The 22,185-nt window shown below is 51.6% G+C and overlaps 1 protein-coding gene across 6 annotated transcripts in view; it reads left to right on the top strand.

Moving 5' to 3' along the window:
- Window positions 1-491: 491 nt before the first annotated feature.
- Window positions 492-22,185, top strand: part of WASHC1 (WASH complex subunit 1) — a 62,710-nt gene continuing 41,016 nt past the window's right edge. Inside the window, exons 1-2 of one of the 6 annotated variants that reach the window (XM_068141765.1) lie at window positions 492-742; window positions 15,195-15,348. In XM_068141765.1, the coding sequence (XP_067997866.1) occupies window positions 15,200-15,348 (149 nt within the window). In that variant the 5' untranslated portion in view covers window positions 492-742; window positions 15,195-15,199. Of the gene's footprint in view, window positions 743-4,017; window positions 4,392-12,355; window positions 13,550-13,575; window positions 15,349-22,185 lie in introns of those variants that run through there. The other 5 variants (XM_068141766.1, XM_068141763.1, XM_068141764.1 and 2 more) reach the window with 5 other exon arrangements.

Below are 22,185 nucleotides of genomic sequence, written 5' to 3'. Positions count from 1 at the left end.
TGCTTGAGACGAAGCAAGAATGGCTGTTCAGCCAGGCTGTGAATTGCCCAGCTGCAGGCATGCGCGCCGGAGCAAAGCCAGCAAGCGCCCCAGCCAGAGGCCCCCTTCGCCAGACCTCTGCAAGGTGAAGGCAGCCTCAGAAACAGGGCTGAAAGTGTCGACAGAACCCAGCACCTGTGGGCTTCTCTCAGACGGCTGCAGCACAGGGGCAGGCACGGGGCTGGGCGCGGGGCAGGCACGGGGCTGGGCGCGGGGCCGGGCGCGGGGCCGGCACTCCCCTCCCTCCCGCCGGGGCAGGGCTCGCAAGCTGCTGAGCTCTGACGGGGCAGCCAGCGGCGGAGCCCTGCTGGAGGCCGTCACATCCCTCCCACGGCATCCGAGCAGTGGTCCCAGGCGCCGCAGCCGGGTTCCCGGGCTCCGACTGCCCACTGCCGACTCAAGCCGGCACAGAGCCTGTGGCACAAGGGACAGTGGCGAAGCTGCGACGGCGCAGAGAACGCACCGCCCGGCGCGGCACGGCGGTAAAGGGCGCGCAACGGCAGCCCGCCGCCAGAGGGCGCCCCACGCCCCGCGCCCCACCTTGCACCACGCGCATGCGCTCGCACACCATCGGTCTGGCGGAAGGGCCTCCCGCGACACGCAGGGGCGCCCTAACCGGGCGGAAGTGACGGACAACTAGGGGCGGAAGTGTGGCGGGGCGGCGCTTCCCGCTGGGCGCCGGGGCGGGGCCGGCTCGCGGCAGGTGAGGGGCCCGGCGCGGCGCGGCGCGGCCGGGAGCGCGCGCGGGGCCGGGCGGCAGGCGGGGCCGGGCCGGGCTGTGCTGTGCTCCCCCGGCGGGGCCCGGGGAGGTGCCGGGGCTCGGCCGTGCCGGCGCAGGCCCCCGAGGAGGGCCTGGGCGGGGAGCGTCCCCGCGGCGCAGCGTGGAGAGAGCTTCGGCTGGGCCCGGCGGCGAGAAGCCGGGGCCCGAGGAAGGAGCCTGCCCTTTGAGCCTGAGCGGGGCAGTAAGCCCCGGCAGCATCCTGCGAGGGGCTGCCGCGGAGTCCGCCCCTGCCCTCGGCTGGCCGAACGCTCCCGGGGGCCGCAGCGCCAGGCTGCTGGTGCGGGAGGGGAGTAACACAGCACCTGCTCGGGGGCCGTGACGGGTTCGGAGGCTCTTGAGTTGCACTTCCAGGGCGGCTCGGTGCTGCTGTGACACGGGCTGGCAGGCTGCTGGTGGCGCCCCGGGATTTCACACTTACGGAACCGGGAGCGGCAGTGCCCTCTCTCCACGTCGGTTAGGCACCTTGCAGGGACGGAGGGATAGAGGCTGCAGCCTGGAGGGAGTCACGGTGAAGATGCTCAAGACAGGGGGCTCGGCCAAGGGGCTCTGTAGTTTTTCCTCTGAAGCGTGGTTAATGGCTTGAAATAGAGTTGTGGAGGGGTTGTGCTATGCAGCTCATAAATGCTTTTACTGTGTTACTATTGCCATATTCGAAGCAAACAACACCTCAGCCAGCAGTGGAAAGACACCCTATTCGTCATTGGGATGTGCTGCCCAGGGAGGTGGTGGAGTCACCGTCCCTGGAGGTGTTCAAGAGGGGATTGGATGTGGCACTTGGTGCCATGGTCTAGTCATGGGGTCTGTGTTGATAGGTTGGACTCGATGATCCTCGAGGTCCTTTCCAACCTCAGTTATACTGTGATACTGTGATACCTAGCTGTGCACATGGAGGAAAGGCTGCTGGTGGATGCAGTGAAAGCTGTGAGCCCACAGGGGGGTCACTGCCAGTGCTTGTTTAGCAATTGACAGAGGCAGCACAGCCATCACCTGGTGTGGTGAAGTGTCCCTATTCCTTTTCATTTAATCTTACTTTTAAATGGTGTGGTTCAAATTTTGAGTGGTCAGACAGCACCTGGAGTCTCCCAGAGGCCTGTTTCAAAACACCTGGAATGTTGGGTCCAGTTCTGGGCACCTCAGTCCAAGAGAGATGTGGAGGTGCTGGAGCCAGGGCAGAGCAGGGCAAGGAAGCTGTGAAGGGCCTGGAGAAGAAATCTGATGGAGAGTGACTGAAGGAGCTGGGGATGGTTAGTGTGAAACAGAGGAGGCTGAGGGAAGACCTCCTGGCTCTCTACAGCTGCCTGAAAGGAGGTTGTGGAGAGGTTGGTGCTGGTCTCTTCTCCCAGGGAATTAGTGATGGAAGAAGAGGGAACAGCCTCAAGCTGCAGCAGGGCAGGGTCAGACTGGACAGTAGGAAGAATTTGTTCCCAGCAAGAGTGGTCAGGCCTTGGAATGTGCTGCCCAGGGAGGTGGTGGAGTCCCCAAGCCTGGCTGTGTTTCGAGGTGGTTGGATGTGGTGCTGAGGGATATGGTTTGGGGTTAATGGTTGGACTTGATGATCCCGAGAGCCTTTCTCAACCTGAATGTTTCTGTGGTTCTGCACACTGCACACTTCTGCAGTGCAGCTCCCAGCAAGGAGCATGAGACAGTGCCAGCTCTGGTTGTAGCCTTTGCTGTGATTCAGGCAAATGTCCACTAGGAGTGTAACAAAAGGTGAGGAGGAGGCAGAAGTACTTAACACCTTCTTTGCCTCACATTTTACTAGCAGGACAGAATGTCTTCCAGACAGCTGGCCTGCAGAGCTGGAGGGAGCAGTATAGTTCCCCTGTGTTCAGGGAGGAAGTGGTTAGAGATCTCGTCAGCTGCTTGGACCCCCACAAGTCCATGGGACCGGATGGGATCCATCCTAGGGTGCTGAGAGAGTTGGCAGATGAGCTGGCCAAGCCACTCTCCATCATTTTTCAGCAGTCCTGGCTCACTGGAGAGGTCCCAGAAGACTGGAAGCTGCCAAGGTGATACCCATCCACAAGAAGGGTTGGTTGGAGGAGCCAGGGAATTCCAGGCCTGTCAGCCTGACCTCAGTGCCAGGCAAGATCATGGAACAGTCATCCTGAGTGCAATCACACAGCACTTACAGGATGGCCAAGGGATCAGGCCCAGCCAGCATGGATTTAGGAAGGGCAGGTCCGGCCTGACCAACCTGAGCTCCTTCCTTGCCCAGGTGACTGCCTGGTGGCTGTGGGGCAGGCTGTGGATGTGGTCTGCCTGGACTGCAGCAAGGCCTTTGACACCGTCCCCCATAGCAAACTCCTGGCCAAGCTGTCAGCCCATGGCTTGGACAGCAGCACTCTGAGCTGGGTTAGGAACTGGCTGGAGGCTGAGCCCAGAGAGTGGTGGTGAATGGTGCCACAGCCAGCTGGCAGCCAGGCACTAGTGGTGTGCCCCAGGGATCAGTGCTGGGCCCCATCCTGTTCAGTATCTTTATTGATGATCTAGAGGAGGGCATTGAGTCCATCATCAGTTAGTTTGCACATGACACCAAGCTGGGGGCAGGAGTTGATCTGCTGGAGGGTAGAGAGGCTCTGCAGAGGGACCTCGACAGGCTGGACAGATGGGCAGAGTCCAAGGGCAGGAGATTGAACACATCCAAGTGCCAGGTTTGCACATTGGCCACAGCAACCCCATGCAGTGCTACAGGCTGGGGTCAGAGTGGCTGAGAGCAGCCAGGCAGAGAGGGACCTGGGGGTTGTGGTTGATAGTAGGCTGAACATGAGCCAGCAGTGTGCCCAGACAGCCAAGAGGGCCAATGGCATCCTGGCCTGCATCAGGAACAGTGTAGCCAGCAGGAGCAGGGAGGTCATTCTGCCCCTGTACACTGCACTGGTTAGGCCACACCTTGAGTCCTGTGTCCAGTTCTGGGCCCCTCAGTTTAGGAAGGAGGTTGAGCTGCTGGAAGGTGTCCAGAGAAGGGCAACAAAGCTGGGGAGGGGTTTGGAACACAGCCCTGTGAGGAGAGGCTGAGGGAGCTGGGGTTGCTTAGCCTGGAGAAGAGAAGGCTCAGGGGAGACCTCATTGCCCTCTACAACTACCTGAAGGGAGGTTGTAGCCAGGTTGGGGTTGGTCTCTTCTCCCAGGCAGCCAGTACCAGAACAAGAGGACACAGTCTCAGGCTGTGCCAGGTTTAGGCTGGATGTGAGGAAGAAATTCTTCACAGAAAGAGAGACTGCCCATTGGAATGTGCTGTGCAGTGAGGTGGTGGATTCCCCATCCCTGGAGGTGTTCTGGAGGAGACTTGATGGGGAGCTTGGTGCTATGGTTTAGTTGATTAGGTGGTGCTGGGTGATGGGTTGGACACAGTGATCTCGAAGGTCTCTTCCAACCTGGTTTATTCTGTTCTGTTCTGCTGGAGGTGACCTATTTATTTCCTGTCGGTTGTGCAGTGGGTGTTGTTGGCAGGGATTTGCAGACTGGGCTGACCTGTCCTGGAGTAGATGAAGCAGAAGCTAAAGCTGCCCCTGTTTCTTGCCAGGCCTCTGAAATGTGGAACCCTCCTTGAGCCCTGAGAGGAAGCAGGGTGAGTAGGGCTGCTCTTGCCAGGAGCAAGGGCTGGAAGTGTCGTGACTTTGGCATGTCCTTGTAGAGGCTTTCTGTCTTTCAGAATTGGAGGTACTCCAGTCAAGTGTCCTATGCTTAGACTTTGTTTTAGGAAGCTTAGCTAGGGTCTAATAAATCCTCCTGGTATTTCATTACATTTGTCTTGTCTGAGTAGTAAAGCTCTGTGTTTCTGGGGTGCTTTGTCGGGGGGAAACAGCCACACCTCCGAAGAGCCCTCGGGCAGAAAAATGCCTGAGGCGCTCCCAGGTAGCACAGCCTTGGCGTCTGTCCTGCTGTCACTCTGGGTATCTAAACTGAGCTTTTAATCTTCCTTCCTTCAGATAAAATGCATTGTTGTCTTCTCTCAGCTCAGGGGTTGACTGGCAAGAAAACTGCAATCCCTGGGAGCTGTTCTGCAGTCTGGCTTCTGGGAAGAGCAGGGAGCTGTAGTCTCACTGCAGGCTCAGCCTGGGCGGTGAAAGAGAGTGGTCGAAATTGAGGGCTAGGGAAAAGTGGTGCTGAGCTGAGCCTGAAAGCAAGGCAGCTGTGGTTGGTGGGTGTTGGGGTTTTTGTTTGTGGGGTTGTTTCAGATTAAAGGTAGTGTGCAGAGGAAGAAGAAGGTTATGTCTGAAGTGGCAATGTTTGCTGTGGCTGTGCTGGCTGAGCTTAAGGGGAAGCAGTTTTGTCACTCAAAAAGCATTTTCTGTAGCTAATCAGCTGTGCTTAGACCCTTTCCCAAGACAGCCTTTGCCAGAGAACAGTCCACCCAGCAGTGTGTTCAGTGGGTTGTTGATTCCCCAAGTGTCATGGTTTTGACCCAGCTGTTTGTCAGTTCCTGTCATCCAGGCTAACCTGTAGGGATCGTCCTTCTAGCAAGTGTGAGCAGGCTTGAAGATGCTTCCTCACAGTGAGTGAGGCCCCTCCCTGTCGTCCTGCAGGAATGCAGGCGTTCCCTTTGCTTTGCAAAGTGCAGGATGGGCAGGAGCTGCCTTGGCTGCCAATTTGCTTTGGTGGTTGCCTCCATGAAATGCATCAGGGTCTGTACAGCTCGGGGGCTGGTCGGTATGGGTGCTGTGAAACTCCAGAGCTTTGGAGCAGAGGCTGCTCGATGTGGAGGTGGAAAATAGGACTTTACTAGTGAGAGTTTGTGGCAGTGGTTGGATCTGCAGCTAAGTTCACTCTGCAGGAGGCTGGTGCTGATTTTGCTTCAGAAGATTAGCAGGAAAGGTTAACTGGATTTTGGGGGGGGGGGTGAGGGGGAGTGTGCAGTGGTTTGGCAGTGTGTGTTTTTGCTGTGGTCTGACGGTGGGATTGAGCAGCTCCTCGTCTTTCTGAACCACATGTTCTGCTCTACAGCAGCATTTCAGCTGGCCTTTCAAAACCCGAGTGTTTAAGAGAGCTCCCTGCGGGGAAGTGCCCCTCCGAGGGCCTTGGGGCAGAGCCGGTGGCCTCCGTGTGCTTCAGGCATGCAAAACGAAAGAGCTTCCCTTTAAGAAATCGAACTAAGAGCTCTGCCTGGGTGTGTGAGCTGGGACTTTCAACCTTGCTTCTGCTGCCTGTGTGGTAGGTGTAACTAAGGTAGTTGCTTAGGTTTCCTTTGTGTAACTAGTGAGAGGAAGGGAAGGCAGGTAATTAGCACAGTGCTTTTGGGCAGTTGTAGACAGCTGCCTTAGAGTCAGTCAATTGTTCATTAGAGCACCTGACTGTCTCCATTAATGGTGAGAGCCAAAGGTGACAGTTGCAGAGTGGGGTGTCTGATTAACTTCAACACCTTTCCCTCAAATGAGCTGTGTATCCATCCAGCTGAAGGGAATCTTTCAGCCTGTGCTTAGAGGGCAGGGCTCCCTCAGCACGCCGTGCAGCCTGCAGATCCCTGCCTGCTGTCTGTGCTTTGCCGAGCAGAGCTCTGTGTTCAAAGGTTGTCTTGAAGACAGTAGTGGCTGAGAGGCCATCTCAGCTTGTGGAGCTGAGCAGAGTGAAGTGTATCTCTAAGTTCTTTTAAGTCTCAAACCTTCAGATTCTCTTTGAAAACCAATTTAATACAATTGCAGCTGGGGCTGCTTAGCCTGGAGAGGAGGAGACTCAGGGGTGACCTTATTGCTCTCTACAACTACCTGAAGGGAGGTTGTAAACAGGCAGAGGTTGGTCTCTTCTCCCAGGCAGCCAGCACCAGAACAAGAGGACACAGTCTCAGGCTGCGCCAGGGGAAGTTCAGGCTGGAGGTCAGGAGGAAGTTTTACACAGAGAGAGTGATTGCCCATTGGAATGGGCTGCCTGGGGAGGTGGTGGAGTCACCATCAGTGGAGGTGTTCAGGAGGAGACTTGCTGGGGTGCTTGGTGCCATGGGTTAGTTGTTTAGGTGGTGTTGGATGATAGGTTGGACACTATGATCTTGAAGGTCTCTTCCAACCTGGTTTATTCTATTCTATCACGTCTGCTGCTGAGTTGAACTGATTTGATTGTGCATGATCCATCTTTGGACTGGTATGTGGTTTGTGGTTTGCTGGGGAGTTGCCATATGCTGTTATAAACCTGGCTCTGAGATCTGAAGTGCTGATTCTGTAGCCTAGGTGGAGCAGGGCAGCAGAGTATGTGACAAACCATCATACATGGGCGGCTCTGAGGGGCTTCCAGGGAAAGGGAGGCTCTCCATTTGAGACTGATCACCAAGTATTGGCTCAGACCCATGTTTATTTGATCTGAGAGATACTGGTGCTGGCAGGAGACCAGCTCTTGCAGTCCATGTGCATTTAGTGACCTCTCAACATTGTCCTTGCCTTGCTGCCATATTGCTCATAGGTTTCAGCTGTCTGCAGTGGCTGTGGTAACTGCTGTGTCATTCAGAAAGAATGGGTATTAACAGGCCCAGACTTCTTGAGAAGGGGCTGCCCTGAGTGCTGGGCTCACACTTTCAGAAGCAGGTTTCTGACAGGCCAGTGCTTTGCTCTGGTGGTACTCAGGAAGAATTGAGTGCCAGTGGTGGTCTGTTCCGGGAGCAGCAGGATGGAGCCAGCACTGCAGTAGCAGTGAGTGTGTGTTGCTCTCTGACACAGCCCATGCTCCAGGGAGATGTGTCCCTGTCCGGCACTTGGGCTACAGAAAGTGTCAGTAAGCTGCTCTTTTCCTGCAAAGCAGACTAATTGTTTGGTCCCTCTGCAGCTCAGGGGATTAAGTGAAAAAAACAGTTAAAGAGACTAATCAGATGTAGAGGTTTTGAATGCAGCTGCAGAGCAGAGTCTCTTTGCTGCTTCCAAAAGTGAGTATCCTCACAGCATTACCATAATACCTTTTTCTAGGACACTGTTGGTAGTCAGGAGGTTGAGAGAAATGCACACTTCAAGTGGAAGGGATCTGGGGTGCCTTTCCTTCAGGTGCCAAGGTACTGCCCAGCTGTCAGTAGCAGGTAGCTGCAGCTAACAGAGAGGCACCTGGCACTGGAGCTGATGCTGTGGGGCACCACCATGTTCTTCTGGAACCTGTGCATGTGGGGACTGCCAGTAACTCCACACCATTTGGATATGGGAAACTGAGTGGTGCCATGTCCCTGGAGGTGTTTAAGCCCAGGCTGGATGAGGCTCTGGCCAGGCTGATCTAGTGTGGGGTGTCCCTGCCCATGGCAGGGGGGTTGGAACTAGCTGATCCTTGTGGTCCCTTCCAACCCTGACTGATACTATGATACTATGTCAGTGACTGCTGACCAGTGCAGCAGAAAAAGCTTTTCCTCTTCTCACAGCTGCTGCTAGGGCAGAGGAGGTGACACTTACTCAGTGATGGAATCCTCATTGTCACACAGGATGTTGGCTAGCAAGGCCAGGATGTGCAGTGTGTGAAATTGTGGTGGTGAGAGAAAGTTCAGTTCTCACCACAGCTAACTCAGTGGGAGAAGCAAAATGGCTAAGAGCTGTGTTTACAAGCAGGAGAAAGTGCAGTGAATCTATACACAATAGACAGGATTTACAAGAGAGACAAAAGAAACACACAGCAAAGAACACAGAAATCCTGCCCTCCTCCAGAGAGGAGGGTCCCCCCAGAGTTGGTGAGGGGCTTGGAACACAGCCCTGTGAGGAGAGGCTGAGGGAGCTGGGGTTGCTTAGCCTGGAGAGGAGGAGACTCAGGGGTGACCTTATTGCTCCCTACAACTACCTGAAGGGAGGTTGTAGACAGGCAGAGGTTGGTCTCTTCTCCCAGGCAGCCAGCACCAGAACAAGAGGACACAGTCTCAAGCTGTGCCAGGGGAGATTTAGGCTGGAGGTTAGGAGGAAGCTCTACACAGAGAGAGTGATTGCCCATTGGAATGGGCTGCCCAGGGAGGTGGTGGAGTCACCAGCACTGGAGGTGTTCAGGAGGAGACTTGATGGGGTGCTTGGTGCCATGGGTTAGTTGTTTAGATGGTGCTGGGTGATAGGTTGGACACAATGAACTTGAAGGTCTCTTCCAACCTGGTCTATTCTATTCAATAAACTCCCTTCTCCCCCTTCCTCCCTTTTCTCCCAAAAAGGGTGAGAGAGAGGGAGGAAATTCTGTTAGTTAAAGAGTGTGCTAAGCAAGAATTTAGTTTCTTCTCTCAGCTCCTTAGCTCAAGGACAGCACAGAGGAAAGACAGCAGCTGCTGAGGCAGACTGGAACGGAGAGAACTGCCTGAGCCTCAAACTGAACTAAAATGTAAGGTTGCCTTCTCCCAATCTACCAATGGGATTCGTTTAGAATGTCTTTGTTTTCCTTGTTACACCAAAGCATTCAGCCAGAGTGGCTCAGTAGCTGTCTCAGGGGCACAGCCTAAAACGGTCACAGGAGTAGATCAAGCTGCTCAGTGCTCTGCTGTTTCTGCTGGGCATGACGTGGGAGACTGATTCCTCTTGAAAAGACCCTGGCTGTTCAAGCAATCCTACATGAATGAGGGACTTTGGGAAGTATTGGCCTGTAGCAGGAGATGCTTTGTAGGATTGCCAAAGCTGCATCACCCAGGGCAGTCCACACAAAAATGCATCCAGGTGGGTTTGGAAAGTCTCTAGAGGAGACTCCGCAGCCTGCTCCAGGGCTCTGGCACCCTCACACCAAAGAAGTTTCTCCTCATGTTGAGCTGAAACCTTCTCTCTTGAAGTTTGTATCCATTGGTCCTTGTCTTATTGCTGTGCACCACCCAGAAGAGCTTGGCCCCCTCCACTTGACACCCACCCCTCAGCTATTGATAGACATTGATCAGATCCCTCTCAGCCTTCTCTTCTCCAGGCTAAACAGCCCCAGGGCTCTCAGTCTCTCTTCACAGGGGAGATGCTCAAACCCCCTAAGCATCCTCCTGGCTCTCTGTTGGACTCTCTCCAGCAGCTCTCTGTCTCTTGAACTGGGGAGTCCAAAACTGGACATAGTATTGCAGGTGTGGTCTCAGCAGGGCAGAGCAGAGGGGGAGAAGAACCTCCCCAGCCCTGCTGGCCACACTCTTCTTGCTGCACCCCAGGATCCCATTACTCCCTTGGCTGCAAGGGCACATTGCTGTCCACCAGGACTCCCAGGTCTTTTCATGGAGCTGCTTTCCAGAAGGCAGCCCCTAATGGTCCCAAGCTGCACCAGGGGAGGTCCAGGCTGAAAGTCAGGAAATATTTCTTTACTGAAAGGGTTCTCAAAGACTGGAATGGTCTGCCCAGGGCAGTGCTGGAGCCACTATCCCTGAGGGTGTGTGGACCTGGTGCTTAGGGACATGGCTTAGTGTTAACCTTTCAGCTGCTGGGTTGAGGCTTGGACTGGGTGATCTTGGAGGTCTCTTCCAACGGGATGTGTTCTGGGGTTCTGTGAGACTGAGCATCTCTTTCTGGAGCTTTCACAGCTGTGGCTAGGTTAACTTTGTGATGTAGGTGTGGCCATGACATGCTCCTGCTGCTCTGGGGGGCAATGAGAGCAGCAGCTTATAGAGCTGCTCCCTTTCCTGTACCCCTCTATGCATGGCAGCTCCAGCTACCCAGTTTACTTCACCCATTGAGAATGGGCAGGGTCGAACAGCTGGAATGGAGAACCCTCTTGCTCCAGAAATGATACTGGGAAGTAAAACTCTAACTGATGCCAGGCCCTCCAACGATGGAGAAACCCCACTCTCCACAGCTTTGTCTAAAGTAGCTACTGGAAGTCTCACAACTCAGAGCAGGACTGTCTACAACAGTTTGAGGATGCTGCTGTAAGAGCTGCCTGGAAACATGAGCACCCTGGTGGAGTAGAGCCTGTACGGGGCTTAAGTACAGCCTCGTTAATGCTTGCTTTCATCACTGCCTTCCAGCCTTCAGATGATGATTAGACCTATTTATAGGGGCAGAGTTCCTTAATATTCAGCACAGTGCACCTCTTGCCAATCAAATCAGTACCATCTGCATCTTTGATTGCTGCTTAATAACACTGTAGAAGATGGTTAATTAAAAAATATAAATAGACTTTTCATCCTCTTAACTTTCCCAAAGTGCTTCTCTCCTCCCCCCTGCCCCTCTCTGCCCCCCTGCCTCAGAAACGACCAAGCTGGCTTAGCAGGGAGACTGTGGTGAGCCTCTTGCCTCGCTGCTGGGAATGCATCCCCTCTCCTGCCCAAGGGAGCTACCCCTGGTGTGCACTGCTGCAGAACTACATTTCAGCTCCTGCAGTGAATGTCAGTGCAGGGCAGAACCATCTTTTGCTGCACAGTAAAACAGGACTCGCATCTGGGCTCTGGTGTTGCGTCTGCCAGCGCAGCATAAGCCACTTGTAGCTTTGATTTGGGTTGCATGCCCCTCTGGGGGCTCCTGTGCACACACAGCCTCCTGCTGCCCCTTCCCAGGAGGAGCATTCACAGTGCCTTGGCCTGCTTGTCCAGCAGTAGTTCCTGGCTCGTTGCCTGCTGACCTCACAGGTGTCTGTTTTATCTGGGGAGGAAAAGGGCATAATTTTTTTTTGCTATTATTTTTGCCTTGGAGAAGTTCATTCAGATGCTTTGTTGAAATGGCCTCTAGGCAAGCTCCAAGTACAGCCAAGCTATGCCTTGACTAGGCCAGCAGATTTGGTCATGATTAGAAATTCTGTGGGAAGCCTGTGCAGAATCCCAGAATTAACCAGGTTGGAAAAGACCTTAGAGATCATCAAGTCCAACCTATCACCCAACACCATCTGATCAACTAACCCATGGCACCAAGGGCCTCATCCAGTCTTTAAACAATTCCAGTGATGGTGACTCCACCACCTCCCCAGGCAGCCCATTCCAATGGGCAGTCACTCTCTCTGTGTAGAACTTCTTCCTAACCTCCAGCCTAAACCTTCCCTGGCACAGCCTGAGACTGTGTCCTCTTGTTCTGGTGCTGGCTGCCTGGGAGAAGAGACCAACCTCTGCCTGTCTACAACCTCCCTTCAGGTAGTTGTAGAGAGCAATGAGGTCTCCCCTGAGTCTTCTCCTCTCCAGGCTAAGCAACCCCAGCTCCCTCAGCCTCTCCTCACAGGGCTGTGTTCCAAGCCCCTCACCAACTTTGTTGCCCTTCTCTGGACTTGTTCCAGCAAGTCAACCTCCTTCCTAAACTGAGGAGCCCAGAACTGGACACAGGACTCGAGGTGTGGCCTAACCAGTGCAGTGTACAGGGGCAGAATGACCTCCCTGCTCCTGCTGGCCACACTGTTCCTGATGCAGGCCAGGATGCCATTGGCCTTTTTGGCTGTCTGGGCACACTGCAGGCTCATGTTCAGCCTACCATCAACCAGCACCCCCAGGTCCCTCTCTGCCTGGCTGTTCTCAGCCACTCTGACCCCAGCCTGTAGCACTGCCTGGGGTTGTTGTGGCCAATGTACAGCACCTGGCACTTGGATGTGTTCAATCTCCTGCCCTTGGCCTCTGCCCATCTGTCCAGCCTGTCGAGGTCCCTCTGCAGAGCCTCTCTACCCTCCAGCAGATCAACTCCTGCCCCCAGCTTGGTGTTGTCAGCAAATTTACTGCTGATGGACTCAATGCCCTCATCCAGATGATCTCTCATCTGCTCTCCTGAGTCATACTTGCTGAGTGATATTCATTCTTTACTTTCCTTCCTGACTTTTGTTGGAAATGCTTTGAGTTTTCCCTGTGAAAATCTTCCCTGCCCCTGCAGTCTGTTATGGGAAGCAATTCTGCTTTTATTCCAAGCACGTGGTCAGGCCTTTACTCAAAGTATTTGTAAAACTGGCTTGATTCTCAGTTTAGTCACAAGAAGTGATGGACAGCAGCTGTAGCACGGGCTGCTGCTGGAGTCTAGTGATGCAGGAGGCTGTTGCTGGGTGTCCTCTTTCTTGATACACATTTCTTGTTCAAAAGAGTTGTGTCTGGTATCTGTCTCTGATAGCTGTTTCCACAGTCTGCTGTGTTTCTCTAACATGTTTTTTTAGGAAAGGTGAGTCTGGAACTCTGGTGAGAGGCTGTGTTGAGGACTTGTGGAGCCAAAGTTCACTGGCAGCTGAACTGTGAAAACATGAGCAGTGGGTTTTCTGAGGAGCAGCCTGTGGCTTCCGAGTGTGAGGAAGCACTTTGGCAGCAGCCAGGGGAGCGCTGCTTGTGGGCATGAGCTGGAAGAAATAGGATTGATGAGAGTCTGGGAAATCATGCTGGGACTCTGTCATCTCAAGAGGTGAGGAACTTGGCCTGCTCACCCTGCGTGGCAGGATGGTAATGGTGTGCATAGTGAAGCAAGTGTAAGACGTCTCCTCCTTGCCCTGCTTCCTGCTGTGCTCTGTGGCTGGGTAATTCCAGCTGTTTATCTGGTGGTGGTAAATTGGGTCATTGAACTGATCTGAGTTAAAAATAGGCAGCCCAGCCATCAGCAGCCTTGATGTAAACAGAAGAGTTGTGATCAGTGGCAGGGAGTTTTGCTGCCAGAGCCAAAGTGCCCCCTGAATGCCCCCTGGCTGTGTTACCTGGGCTTCTCCTTCTGCATTGTCAGTCAGAGTGGATTTGAAAGCAGAAGGGCTCAGGCTTGGTTGCTGTCAGCAGATCATAAAATGCCATCTTGAAATTAGCTGTACTCCTCTCAGATTAGCTTTACAGCTCTAAATAATAATTTCCTGCCTGCTGCATCGTATGCCCAGTGAAGAGGACTAATCAGTGTGCAAACACTGCTGCTGAAGAGTGTGAATACAGGATCTGGCTGGCGGGGATGCCTGAAGTGAGACAGAGTAAGGCTAGACTCGCTGCAGCACAGCCAGGCCTGTGGATGGCTGGGGCTTGAGTTTGCAAATCTCTCCCTTTGGAAAGGGCCCTAGATCTTCTCCTCCTTCTGCCTCTCCTATGATTGGTTACTAAACAGCCTCATCTCCCCCCAGAGTGAAACAAACCCAAACCAAACCAGCCCCACTCTCCAAATAAAAGACCTTAACCAGCAAGCCTTTCCTAGCCAGCTGTGCTAGGTCAGAAGGCACAGCTTTGGGGAGGTGTTTCTTAGGTGTCCAGGAATGGCTGGAGGCATTCATTTTGTGAGGCAAGATCAGGAATGTGAAGAATGCATGAGGATTCCTCTGGTTGTCACCTCTTGAGCTGTTCTGTGCCCTAGCTATCTCAAGTCACTTTCTCCAGCATGGGCTGTTTCTATGTTGCTCTGAGCCTGCTCTGCTATACAGGCTGGGAAACAGCACACAGCAGTGCCCCCTGGGCTGGTTCCAGCTAACACTCACTGGGTCCAGAGATACCTCTATTTGCTTCTGATACCTTGCTTTTTGACCTTCCTGTGTTCTCTTCAGCTGAAACATTGTCTTACACTGGTGTACAGTACTCTGCCTGATGGAACCTTCTAACAAGCAGCTGTAGACTCTAGGCCTTCACAGCCTGAATGAGCAGGACACAGAGGCAGCAAGTTGGAAGGGAGTTGTGTAGGCCTGGCAGCAGAGTTTGGGTTAGAAAGCTGTACAGGCACATTGTTTATTAATCACAATCCTGTGTCTGTGCAGTTACTGTTTCCAGTGTGCTCAGAGAAATGCATCTCCTCTCTGTACATCCCCTCCATGGTTTTTGTTTTGCTGAGTAAAACCAAGGGGAATTGCTGAGGGAGAGGTGAGCAAGGCTGAGAGATGGGACACATGGGTGATGTGTGAACCATAGAGCAGTGGTGCTGGCCCAGCCACATCCAGGAGCGTGCAGAGCGCTCTGCTGCTTATGTGGAACACGACTGAAGGATCTCAGTCACTGTTTGGATGTTACATGTGAGGGGATCTGGAAACAAGGAGGCTTCTTGTGAGATAGTTCCTGGGGAAAAATCCAATCAGCAGAAACAGTGTGCAGCTCCTGAGAGCCTCAGGATGGAAGAACTCTCATTAACCTACTTGGAACCAGGGCGTGTGTGCATGCCCTGTATTCTTATAGCTGCTCTGCTTGGAGGGGAGCAGCAGCTGTGCCTCATGGAGCAGAGGCGTAAGATGAAACACTCCATTCTGCTAACGGGGTTGAGAGACCTCAAATAGATCCATCTGGAATGGGAAGATGGGAAGAAAGGAGAGGGGGATTCCTGATGAGTCTTGCTGCTACCCCAAACCGCCTGTATCCCAAAGTACAGTCTTGTTCTCAGCACAGTATGGAGCAGAGAGTTTGTAGGTGTCATGCTCACAATGCAATTCTGGTTCCCAAGGTTCAGAAGAGCGAGAGCCTGCTGCTCACCGCGGCTGCCTCGGGTCGATTCACCACCGAACGGCTCGACCGCTCCGCTCCAGCCTTCTCTTGCAGACACTTCCCTGAAGCAGTCAGGGGAGCCGAGGGTGGAAGTCCCTGAATGAAAGCTATGGTAAAGTGGAAGTGCATTTCTTGTGATGATCTGTTTGCTCTTTCCTTCAGGCACCATGGCTGCAGTAGCCCAGAAGCGCTTTCTGGAAGGGCAGACGTACGCGGTCCCCTTGATCCAGCAGGACTTGCGGCGGGAGGAGGCCGTGCAGCAGGTGGCAGACACTCTCCAGTACCTGCAGAAGGTCTCGGGGGATATCTTCAGCAGGTATGGGGCTGGGGCCTTGGCCTTCAGCAGTCACTGACAGCGCTGTGGGAAGGTGGCAGCAGAGAAAGGGCAAGGGCAGCTCAGAAGTGGGTGAAGAAGGAGCAGATGCACGTCACTAAAAGTTTATTGGAGGCAGGTCTGCCAAAGTTAAATGCAATGAGATGATTGCAGTTAGCCAGAGGTTGTCTTAGTAATCTTTTATGCAGTGCCAGGCTTCCACAAGTGACATTGCTGCTTCTGCTGCAGTTCTCTTTTCCTCCTCACTCATGTTTTAAATGGGACACTTCCTCGTTTAGAGTGTCTTGAAGATGTGTCTGTTGGACTCACTGTACTCGGACCAGTGGAGTATAAAATGTCTCTTTGCTCTGATCTCTGGGACTTACAAACCACTCTCTTTGGGTTCCTGGTGTTTTGCACTTCCTTTTTTGTATGTTGGGAGGGTTGAGTGCGTTAGAGTGTCTGTTCTTCTCACTCCAGTCTCATCATCCAGCTAAACTGATCTCTTCTGGGATTTGATTGGTTGGTTGGTTGTTTTTTTAGGGCAGTTTGAAGTTCTTTGATTTGTGACAGTGATCCTTTGAGGGGCAGTGGTGTCACTAAAGCTGAGCTCAGGTCACTGAGGGAATAAAGGCTTTTCATTGGATTAGGCTTTGTTTGGGCAAGTGTTGTGTGTAGGCTGGAAGAAGTTGAACACAAGGTCTTGTTCTTTTGTGCACTTCACAGTGTGGGAACCCTTCATGATAAAAGGCTGGGAGAAAGCTTTCTAGAGCTGGCAGAAACATGTGGAAGGCACCTCTTGGACTTGAAACTGGTTTGCAGTGCTGGCACTGTCTGGGGGCAAATCAAGCTGTTGATAAAATGGGGGTGCTGCTTTCTCTGTCTCTTCTTACTGTTTCCTCTCTTCTCTGCTGCTGACTGCTTTGTAAGGCAGTGCTCTGTGATTTCCCCAAGGAAAGAGGCCTGCTGGTTTGTATGCAAGTCACTCCTGATGCTGAGCAGTGACTCTGATGCTGTTCCCTCGCTCCCTGGTGCGCTCGTGACTTTTAATTACCAAGTTTTTCCAACAACAGAGGAGGCTTCTCTGGGCTGTTTGTTTCCTTTTCCTTTCCTCTGAGGTCTTGGCTCTGATATGATTGGTAATGATTTAGTAATTATGCATGTGTCTGATTAAAAGTTCCATGACCTTGATTGTTCTGTGCCAATCAAGGGGCAAACCTTTCAAGATGAGAATATTGCCACTTAGTGAAGAGTGACCTTTTGTCTTCCTTTCCTGAGATAAGGCAGCCCTGCTGTCTGTTTGCAGGAAGCTGCCCGTTCCCATCTACAACAGCAGCTGCTTGCAGTGTTGATGGAGAGGAGACCTGTTCAGTCTGAGTGTGTCAAACTCACTACTTGAGTGCTACAAAGATGCAGATGTTGTGGGGTGGGTTTGTGGGAACAGTTGGATAGGCACGGTGCTTTGGAGAGCGGCAAGCTGATTTGTAATATGTGAAGGTGGAGTGAAAGAGTCTCTCATACTCTCTGTGGAGAGAGCAATCTTTGCACAGCTGAATTGTTTTCCCTATGTTAGCTGATCAAAGCTGCTTTGAGTTGTTGCTGATGTGACAAGTTGAGTAGGAACTCTTACAATGAGTGTCCATTCTGCAAGGCAGGTGAGGTTTTTCTCTCTTTGGAAACTGGTACTGTTGTGGTTGAGGAAGAAGTACTCCCTGGGCCAGTTAGTGTCTGTGCAGATGCAGCAATGGTGAAAAATGCCTTTGCTTTCTGTCCTCTCAAGGGAACACAAGAGACACCTTTGTATTTAGAGAGTTGGGCAAAAGAAGTGAGGCAGCTTTCCTCCCCTTCCCCTGGCCTGAGGGACCTGGGTAATAAGCCATGAGACAAGACTCTACCGAGCTGTCTTCTTTGCAGAGGCTCTCAAACAAGTTGACTTGCTGTTAGGTTTCACAGGGCAAAAGAGGCACTTTGCAGAGCTGATTAGTTTGGGGAGAATCAAGGGATGTACAGGTACAAAAAACCAGGTAAACTATGACTGAGACCCAAAGCAGAGCCACTGATAACAGCCTTGGAGAGCAGGTTGAGCAACCCAGAGCAGCTAAATGCCCTCTAACTCTGCTAGTAGTGCACCAGGACTGCAATCTGGAATCACTAAGTGCAGGGGGTAGCTCAGCATCCCTCTCTTGGGAGCAGGGACTCACCCAGCCTCTTCCACGTGCAGAATGGCAAAGTACTACATCCTGCAGAGGGAGAGCACCGACCTGGGGAAGATCTTGTCTGCTGAGCAGTACAGGTTGGTGTCTTAGGGTGATACTGTCCACAGGCTTCTCCTCTTAGGAAATTCTATCCTCTTGGTGCTGGTATCAGTGCTGTGAGGAGATTAAGAGGCTGCATGTACTTACCAGGTTTATGTTTTGGAGCAATGAAGTTTTAACCTATGTTAACTGAATCCATGTAATTGATCAGCTGCAGAAGCTGCAGCAGAGAGCAGATTCATTGCCTGTAGCTACTGATGTTTAACACATGTCATTACAGCTTAAAGCACCAATGTTCTATCATAGCCAATTTGACATGATATCTGTACAAGTTTAACTCCTAGACTTTGAAGGAGGTCTTTTGATAGAGGTCACAGGAGACAGAATGAGCAAATTAAATACTGGGTTAGCCATCACCTCCTTGTTTCCTCATTACCAGCATTTTCTGGGCAAGAGCTTGGGGAGTGTGCTTATGGTAAGTACTTCAGATAGTGATGAGTTTAGCTTTCCCCAGATGCCCCCATGGTTAGCCAGGCTTGCCCTGTGGGCTTTTCTCAGTTTCTGAAGAGAGTTTTTGTTGCCAGATGTTAATAATCCCTGCCCATTCATGAGTCAGTGTACACCTTTGTACAGCCCATGTGTGAGAAACTGCCTTAGCATCTTGCCTCATGGAGTGTTACAGCAGCAGAAAGAAAACAAATCCTTGGGGCTGGAAGGCTGTTGTCAAGGTCCTGGTCTCCTTTGCCTGTGCTCTGACCACAAGTTGTCCAGCATCCAAAATTTCTCATCCTCCTGCTGCTTTTTCTTTCGGTTTATGGAAGAATTTCAGGGTTGATCTTTTCCAAGTTACTTATTCAGCATCTTTGACTTCTCTGGAGCAGTATTTTGCTAAACAGGTCTATCCACTCTGTTCTCTTTTGGATTTAAATTCATTTCATGTTAAATATTTTAAGAGTAGTTCCATATTAAAAAGTGGTGTAACTAAAAGCCACACTTCTGAAAGTGGTCGTTGGGAAACAGCAGCACTGTGGAGGTGCTGTTCAATGTGGTGAGGAGGTCTGGTGAGCAAGTGAGCCAGGAAGTTCCAAAGTGTGATAAAGGAGTGGCTTGCTGAGAGTGGAGCCTTAAGGAGTGTTTGGAAGAGGAACAGAGTTGAGATACCTGTACTCCTGAAATTGAAAACAAGGTAAAACCTTAACCATGAGATGCACTTAGGTCTTTCCCCACCACTCCTTGGTTTAAAGGTTTTGCTCCTGAGGACCAGTAAGGACCATGGATACCAGAATGTATCCATAAGAACATGGATCTAGAAGGTCTGCGGAATGGATTAGTAAATGTTCCAGGAGAGCTGCAAAGGAAGGTCTTGCTGCAGGCTGTACTCTGTTGTTTGTTGAGGCTCTGGGGTGCAGCTTAGACCTGCATTTTAGCTGTTCTGCTGGCTGTGTTTGCTCTTGCCAGGAGGAGGGCTGCCATGAGATCTCCCTCATGATGGGTTCAGGTGAGTTTACCCTAGGAGGCTGCCTGGAACCCAAGGAATCCGTTTTTCTGCAGTCATTTTGAGAATCATACAGCTCTTGATAAGCAACAAGCCACCTCCTGGTACTTGGAAGTTATCCTGCAGGTCATCTAGAAAGGATGCTCGGTCTAGTTTAGTTTTAAATACCCCACTTAAGGCTCTGTAGGAGGAGTCATTCACTGACTTAAGGCTCTGTAGGAGGAGTCATTCACTGACTTAAGGCTCTGTAGGAGGAGTCATTCACTGACTTAAGGCTCTGTAGGAGGAGTCATTCACTGACTTAAGGCTCTGTAGGAGGAGTCATTCACTCACTTAAGGCTCTGTAGGAGGAGTCATTCACTCACTTAAGGCTCTGTAGGAGGAGTCATTCACTCACTTAAGGCTCTGTAGGAGGAGTCATTCACTCACTTAAGGCTCTGTAGGAGGAGTCATTCACTGACTTAAGGCTCTGTAGGAGGAGTCATTCACTGACTTAAGGCTCTGTAGGAGGAGTCATTCACTCACTTAAGGCTCTGTAGGAGGAGTCATTCACTCACTTAAGGCTCTGTAGGAGGAGTCATTCACTCACTTAAGGCTCTGTAGGAGGAGTCATTCACTCACTTAAGGCTCTGTAGGAGGAGTCATTCACTCACTTAAGGCTCTGTAGGAGGAGTCATTCACTCACTTAAGGCTCTGTAGGAGGAGTCATTCACTCACTTAAGGCTCTGTAGGAGGAGTCATTCACTCACTTAAGGCTCTGTAGGAGGAGTCATTCACTCACTTAAGGCTCTGTAGGAGGAGTCATTCACTCACTTAAGGCTCTGTAGGAGGAGTCATTCACTGCCAGGAAGCTTAAGCAGAAGCAGTTAAAGGAGTGATCCTGCAGATGTGAAGATAGGGAGCATGGAAAAGACAGGGAGGAATTTTGCTTGCAGGTGTTCATCCTTCTTGCAGAGTCATGACCAAGTCATCTGGGTTTGTTTTGGGTTTGTTTTATCTTTAGCACACACTTTGTAAGAAACTCTTACCCAGACTATTGGAAAGAGTTTAGGAGGTGACCTTAGGGTTAGGTCAGCATGCCTGGGAGGTTGGTGAAGGCTCATAGCAGCAAGTATTCCGTGCCCTCCAAAAGAGGTGAAGGACTGTTCTGTGGGAGTCCTGATTGAAGCTCTTTCTGGATGCTGCTAAAATCCCTGAGATTAAAGTCTTGCAGGATCTCAGATACAGGCTTAATCCTGATTCCTTGACAGCCCATGGAGTGGGGCAGTGGGTAGGAAGGGGCATAGATAGAGCTGTCACTGCTTGAAATGAAGTGGGAATAGCAGGTAAAAGGAAACTGAATGGTGTTAAGTCATTACAAGATTATTCCTTCAAAGTGAAACAAAGATGGTGGGAAGTGAGCAAGACAGGATTCTTGCTCCTCTCAAAGTGCTGTGTCTTTTGGACTTCAGAGATTAAATATGTCTTTTGAAGCAGAGCAACAGAATGTTAAATTTGTTCTTCAAGCAGGAGGTTTTTGACGGCATTGTCATTGAAATGTAGTGATGGTTACTTAAGCCTCTGCTCTGAATCTAACAGCAGCTCTTTGACATCACTTGCTTTCACTAGCATTCTGTTTATCTTTTAATCCCATTCCTTCCCAAGGAGGGTGACAACCTGTTCTGCCTTAAGTGGTTGAAAGGCAGGCTGGAAGGTGGTAAGAGAGCTGTACATAGCCTTCTGGACTCTAAGTAGAACGAGGCCTTCAGCAGTTTTTTTAATGAGCCATTTAAAGAAATTACTGAAGTGCTTCACCTTCACTATCCTCCTGCCAGTAGACTTAAACTTCTCACCCCTAATAGCAGGGGGTGCAGCAAGTAGTGCTGCGTTTTAATGGCTAACTAAAAGACTCAGTGCAGACTCTAACACAAAATGTTTCTCAAAGCACAGGGTGAGTTTGCATTAGCTGCAGAAAACATTCTGTGGGGAGAAAAGGTGCTTAATGCTACACATGAAAAGAGAGTGATGGAGTATTGTGTCCAGGGTGCCAAAGTGGCCATCCAGGAGCACAAAGCAAGCACAAGCCTTGCCCATATCCTCAGGCACTCAAACCCAGTGGTTCAGGTACAGTCTTGCTGAGCTGCTGATACTGTAGCCTGCTGTAAGGAGTGAGGAAGTGAAGTAAGGTGCAAAGGTTATGGTGGAGGTGTTCTCCCAATTCTGGAATTGGTGTCAAGGGTGCTCAGCAAAAGGAGAGAGGTAACTGTTTCAGATAGAATAGAATAAACCAGGTTGGAAGAGACCTTCGAGATCACTGTGTCTAGCCCATCATCCAACATCACCTAATCAACTAACCCATGGCACCAAGCTCCCCATCCAGTCTCCTCCTAAACACCTCCAGGGATGGGGACTCCACCACCTCCCTGGGCAGCACATTCCAATGGCCAATCTCTCTTTCTATGAAGAACTCCTTCCTAACATCCAGCCTAAACCTCCCCTGGCACAGCTTGAGACTGTGTCCTCTTGTTCTGGTGCTGGGTGCCTGGGAGAAGAGACCAACCCCCACCTGGCTACAACCTCCCTTCAGGGAGTTGTAGAGAGCAAGAAGGTCTCCCCTGAGCCTCCTCTTCTCCAGGCTAAGCAACCCCAGCTCCCTCAGCCTCTCCTCCCAGGGCTGTGCTCCAGCCCCCTCCCCAGCTTCGTTGCCCTTCTCTCTGCTCTTACAGAGGCTTTCCTGGTAAGTGGAGCGTCGAATGGAGCCGCAGGACGGTTTGACCGAAACAGAGGGCAGGTGCAAGAGGGAAGGCAAAGAGGAGGGAGAAACGGGGGTAGCTTTGGTACATATAGTTGTTTGCTGTATTTCAGCTTGTGGGGCTGGCAGGGTAGCCTCTTGTTCATGATGTGTGTCAATACTGAATTGCAGCTTCCAGGTTCTTGTGAGCTAATTCTGTCCCTGCTCCTTGCGAGACAGGACAAGACAGACTCCCTGAGAAAGCAGATAAGAGATTTGGAAATAGGAGGAAGTGTAAGATGCAGCTGATGGAAGTATATCCAGCAGGATATGCATTTTGGCCTGACTATCCCAAGGCCTGAATCTGTTCCTCTCTGGAC

This window comes from Melanerpes formicivorus, unplaced genomic scaffold (assembly GCF_026170545.1).
Source record: "Melanerpes formicivorus ecotype bairdi unplaced genomic scaffold, bMelFor1.0.p_v2 SCAF_8, whole genome shotgun sequence".
NCBI lineage: Eukaryota > Metazoa > Chordata > Aves > Piciformes > Picidae > Melanerpes > Melanerpes formicivorus.
Note: the sequence above shows the minus strand (reverse complement) of the source record. Positions and strands in the feature narration are given on the sequence as shown.